At 43.3% G+C, this 6,000-nt stretch overlaps 1 protein-coding gene across 1 annotated transcript in view; it reads left to right on the top strand.

Annotated features, from left to right (window-relative positions):
* Positions 1 to 969: 969 nt before the first annotated feature.
* FAM241A (family with sequence similarity 241 member A) overlaps positions 970 to 6,000 on the top strand; it is a 52,179-nt gene continuing 47,148 nt past the window's right edge. Inside the window, exon 1 of the mRNA XM_030192529.1 lies at positions 970 to 1,373. Within this exon, the coding sequence (XP_030048389.1) occupies positions 1,209 to 1,373 (165 nt within the window). The 5' untranslated portion in view covers positions 970 to 1,208. The remainder of the gene's footprint in view (positions 1,374 to 6,000) is intronic.

The raw sequence follows: 6,000 nt of genomic DNA, 5'->3' as shown, positions 1-6,000 counted from the left end.
CATGGCCATGGAAGGGGCATGGGCGGATCACGGGTGTTCACTAAAGACGCGCACAGTATTATAGAATTCGGGGGATCCATACCTAACTTGCACATTTGGATTTACACCAGGTTTTAGTTGGTATAACTTTGGACACTGATCCTGGTTCTATAAATGGCACCCAGCATGGAGTGCTGTTTATGGAAAAGCGCTCAGCATGCATTTGAGTGCCATTTACTGAATCTAATCCTGTGTCTTTGGCACATACTTTATAGAATAGGGGGCTCAGTGCAAATCTTTTTGTCACTACATACAAAATTCCTCCCAAGTGACTTTTAGCATGTTCTTTATAGAATAGCGCCTAGTACTTACATGCATAAATGCCAATTATTGGCACCTCTGAAGTATGTAAATGCTGGTATTCTATAAACTACATGTACACTGACACCAAGGTATGGAATAAAGGGGAATGTTTTCTAAGCACCTACTCTTATGCATTTAGTAAGACCACTAGCAGAGATACCAAGTTGTTACCCAATTCCAGGCTGCAGATTTTTGGCATTCCTGGATTTCTGACCGCTCCATCCTTGTGCATTATGGGCCTTGCAGCACTGATTTGAATGGGCAGGATCAGGCACCACCATAAATGACCAAATGTTTCCAGCCTGGCACTGGGTAACTTGCCATTTATGCACTGGTCAATTTTACTTACTTAAACATGTAAAGCGCTGCTCTGCCCTCTTTGTCTTGTTAAAATTACCCCGTAAATAACAAAAACCCTCCAAAACCAGTCCCAATCGTGTCTTTCAAATTCTCTACCCACAGGCCAGAACTTCCGCTTTCTTTCGGCTGCCAGTGCTAAACTTGACACACCACCACGAGCGCACCGCAAGCAGCTGTCCTTAACTCAACGCACATGACGTCACAGGTGATCCTCCTATGCGGCGGAGGGGGGGGGGGGGAGGAGGAGATAGCAGGCGCGTGTCCGTCAGCTGAGCGCTGGCGGGCCGGGACCGTCACCTAGCGAGTGCACGCATCCTTATGAGGAGAGCAAGTAGCGCGTGCTAGGGCTTATTGCTGCCTCCAGCCGTAGCAGCTGTTAGATAATTGGAGAAGGACGCGTGCGAGTTGGAGCGCGCGGCGGTGGGAAGGTAGAAGGAGGAGCGCGAGGTGTGGTGGAGATTAGCGGTTCAGACAGTCAAGATCCTGCTAACACGGAGAGCTCAGTGATGTGCTCCTCCACGGAAGAGCTGCTGAAGTACCGGAGGGCATGGGAGTCTGGCGGCGCCGACGGGGAAAAAGAGAACGAGAAAGAGGAGGACGGCGACGACTGGGAGAAGTGGCGGCGACTGGAGCCCGTTGGAAGCTGCGCCAGTGACCCAGAGAGGGAGCAGGTTAGTAAGAAATTCGTGTCTGATTTGTTTTACCAACCCTAAAGCGACAGATCTCCCACACGGTATAGCCCGCGCGCACGCGCACACACCAGTTCATTTAATAAATGCATAAGCACCCAGATATTATGGAGTTAATAAACCGACAGTTTTTTTTTTATTTTTTTCCTTAACCCTGTTGTCCCACCCACATTGGCCTCATTGGGTTACAGTTATTATGACTGTGACCTGGAGTGTTTTAGTACAGTAGATAAATGTGCATGTTCTAACTACAGTACCTTCATAGCAGCCCCTAGTGACAAAAAATATTTAAAAAAATGGAATGTTAATGTAAAGCTGTCACTGACTAGAGAAGTGCACTGAAGCTAGCCTTTTTAATGTAGTAGTTTACAAACAATATGTTTTATTAAAATTCTAAGGCGTTAACATTCATGTTAGTCAATATTATATGATAATTGTGGTATAATATTACATGTCCTTGCTTTTGACTTGGGACAGCTATCAGCGCAGTCAACAATTTCATGAGAGTACTTTTATTATTATTAATTGAATAATAAATAGCTGGGATTTTGCTCCGATCCACAGTAAAACCGCTGTTGTTGAAGGATATCTCCCCACACAAAGGGGGGTGAATGTTTCAAAACTCAAGGGGTTGTTTACTAAAGCTTAGCTCGAGTTATCTGCAGTTTGGCCCATAGGAATAAAATGGACCGTGCTGCAGAGAGAGAACTCGAGTTAAGCTTTAGTAAACAACCCCCAGTCTGGAAACATTTACTGGCTAGATGGTTAACCACAAAAAAATTAGTATTAGCAGGCTGCCTTCTTTAGACTGGAAAAATTTGGTCCCTTTGTAAATTTAAGGGGTTAAATAAATTTAGTTGGTCAGTGTAACAGCATTTTTGAAAGCAGAATTTTAACAGCTAATTAATTCCACACAATTAAATGTTTTGAAAGTGTCTCCCAAACTGCATGGTGGTTCTGTGCTTAAATAGTTTTAGGGACAGAACTGAAAAGTGGTGATCTAAAATCCTACAATAAATAAAGTCTTAAGAGAAAAATGATTTTAACAATTACTTTGTTTTTAGAAAGTAGTTATTTAAATTTTTGGGTATGTCATGGATTTACTACTGATTAGTTCTGATTTTTCATGTGGCTTTATTTTTGTATGCAACCATCCTATACTCATTTAAAGAGGCCACCACACACAGTGCAGAGTCCCAGGTTCAATTCCCAGATTGACCTCTTGCACCATACTAGCTTTGGGAATGCTGCAGAAGTAATGGTAAAGGAAATTTTTCTGGGACCCAACTTATCACTCATATGTCCACAATGTTCTTTCAAATAGCATATTTAACACCACATTCCTTCTTCTTAGTGTCTTCACAACTAAACAACTTATTAACTTTTTGGGGACCTCAGCAGCGTTTACTGCCAAAAACATGTTAATATGGCAGTATCAATAACGCCAACTTCGGGTCATCGGTACACCCGATTACTGTAACTTGCATATACTTTTCTATTCTATTTTTCATAAATATATATTATTAAACTTATCTTCAACTTTCAGATCCAGAGCCCCTGGATTTCTCAATCTACACCTCCTCCCTGGGTTCTCTAATCTCCTCCCATGGGTTCCAATATCATCTTTATGCTGATGACACCCAGCTTTATCTCTCCACACCAGACATCACTGCAGAAACCCAGGCTAAAGTATCAGCCTGCTTAGCCGACATTGCGACCTGGATGTCCAACCGCCACTTGAAACTGAACATGGCCAAGACTGAGCTTATTGTCTTCCCTCCCAAACCCACTTATCCTCTCCCTCCACTCTCTATCTCTGTCGATAACACTCCCATTGTCCCCGTCTCATCTGCCCGCAACCTCGGGGTCATCTTTGACTCCTCCCTCTCTTTCTCTGCGCATATCCAGCAGATAGCCAAGACCTGTTGCTTCTTCCTCTATAACATCAGCAAAATTCGCCCCTTCCTGTCTGAGCACACCACCCGAACTCTCATCCATTCTCTCATTACCTCTCACCTTGACTACTGCAACCTACTCCTCACTGGCCTCCCACTTTGCCATCTATCCCCCCTTCAGTCCGTTCAAAACTCTGCTGCACATCTTATCTTCCGCCTGAACCGGTACACTCATATCACCTCTCTCCTCAAGTCACTTCACTGGCTTCCGATCAGGTACCGCATACAGTTTAAGCTTCTCCTTTTAACCTACAAATGTACTCGATCTACAGCCCCTCCCTACCTCTCTACCCTCATCTCCCCTTACATTCCTACCCGTAACCTCCATTCTCAAGATAAATCCCTCCTGTCGGTACCCTTCTCCACCACTGCCAACTCCAGGCTCCGCCCTTTCTGCCTCGCCTCACCCCATGCCTGGAACAAACTCCCTGAGCCCATACTCCAGGCCCCCTCCCTGCCCATCTTCAAAGCCTTGCTAAAAGCCCACCTCTTCAATGTTGCCTTTGGCACCTAACCACCATACCTCTATTCAGGAAATCTGGACTGCCCCTACTTGGCATTTCGCTCATTAGATTGTAAGCTGCTTGGAGCAGGGACTGTCCTTTTTCTTAATCTGTACAGCGCTGTGTAACCCTAGTAGCGCTCTAGAAATGTTAAGGTTCTAAAAAGAGATTGGTGCATGGTTCCCAGCTTCAGGACTGCTGCTGAAATAAGACTGGGAGCAATAGGCTGGTGGGCCTATTAAAATAGGGGAAAAGTCCCTGGGTAGTTGCAAATAAAAGCCTCATGGAGCCCTGGTCACAGCAATGGTTCTGAATGAGCTGGAGGAGAAAGGATGAACTAAGCCAAAAAAAAGTTACAAAATATTTAATATAAGAACTTGCTAACCTCTAAGCTAGGAAGAACAAAGTCTTTGAATGTTTTTTTGTCTGCAGTCAAGGACATACAATAGTTTTATATCCAACTAGTAAAAAAAATGGCCTGTTTCTGACACAAATGAAACGGGCGCTAGCAAGGTTTTCCTTTGTGTGTGTTTGAGAGTGTGTGTGTGTGTCTTTGAGAGTCAGAGAGATAGTGTTATAGAGAGTGTGCCAGAGTGACTGTGTGTGGGGCTCCGAGTTCCATGACCCCCTCCTCCCCTCCCCTCTGAGTTCCAGGCCCTCCTTCGAGGTCTGTGCCCCCCTCCCTCTCCTCTCTGTCCTCACCTCCGAGTTCTTGGCCGCCGCCCATCCCTCCAAGTTCCAGGCCTGGATTTTGTGTATTTATTAACACGGCTACCACACTACTTTATCCTAAACTAAAAAGAAAATTAATTTTTTCCTCTCTTTGTGGTCTGGCTGTTTACAGTTTCTATCACCTCCAACGTTCTGTGGCTGGCTGGCTTCCCTTCCCTCTCACTGATCCGCCCTCTGATGTCATCGCGAGAGCGGACCAATGGGAAGTGTGTTACGAACCCAGGCATCCAGACAGAGGTGCAAATTATTATATAGGATTATTATATAGGATATAGGATGGTATGTTATGTTTCTTGCTTGGAAATAGCCTTTGTACTGTGTTGCAGTATAGTCCCAACAGCTGTTCAATATCAGCAAAATTACTCTTGTCAAAACACTTGTTTATCTTACCCTTTCTCAATAAAAGGACATACCACATTCTAAGTTTCTGATATTGATCTGTTACCAGTTTCTTTTCAAGAGACTCCTGCCAGCTCTGCTCCACTCATGAAAACAAACAAAAAAGTGATCCTCTAGGTCCATCTAATGTCCATTTTTTATTTAGTACTGCTGAGCCCATCTAGTCTAAGGCTATCCTTATATTTATTTATTTTTATTTATTTATTTGTTGCATTTGTATCCCACCTCTTTGCAGGCTCAAAGTGGCTTACAATACATCATGAGTAGTGGAAGAATGTTAGTAAATAAACATTTAGTATTGCAGGGTTTTGGTCAGCATGATGATAATAAAACAAAGTAATAGTATACAAGCAGATATTAAGAGACCATTCTGAATATAAATGGGCGAGTTGTGCATATTCACATTGGTTGATCTTTGTGGTAGGCTTTATTAAAGAGATGGGTCTTCAGTAATGATCCCCTGTTCTTTTCTTTAATTTTTTTTTTTTTATATTGTTCAGGTCTACCTCATTCACTGGGAGGTTGTTTTATACACCATCATCCTTTCTGTGAAGAAATATTTCCCTGTATTACTCCTGAACCTATTTCTGTTGAGCTACTCCATGATTCTTGTTCTTGAACTTCTCGTTCCACTGAAATCTGCCTGTTGACGTATTAATACCTTTTATTGTTTTATGCTACCTCCCTCTTGTTTCTGGCAGCATTTCCCGAACGTATTCAATAGGGTTACATTTTCACACTTGAAAATTTGTATGCTCCCCAGATGACAACTAAAATAAAATACACGTTTCCCCTCGCTCAGTTGTTTCCTTCAATATAACTAAATCAAGAAACCAGCATTCGGCACAGGGCTTGTTTTTTTTGAGGATGTTTACAGGCCCCAGGCCTGCATATGGGTTTCCAGTCTGAAGGGGAAAAATAGTGTTGATTTGCATATCGAAATCTATTCTCATCTACACAGAGTGGTAGAAAACTAGTAGAAGAATTTCAGCTGTGGGAGACCGGATGTGCTAGTTGGTA

The sequence above is a fragment of the Microcaecilia unicolor genome, chromosome 2 (assembly GCF_901765095.1).
Source record: "Microcaecilia unicolor chromosome 2, aMicUni1.1, whole genome shotgun sequence".
Lineage (NCBI taxonomy): Eukaryota > Metazoa > Chordata > Amphibia > Gymnophiona > Siphonopidae > Microcaecilia > Microcaecilia unicolor.
The sequence above is the reverse complement of the archived record's forward strand: the minus strand, read 5'-3'. Positions and strand labels throughout refer to the sequence as shown.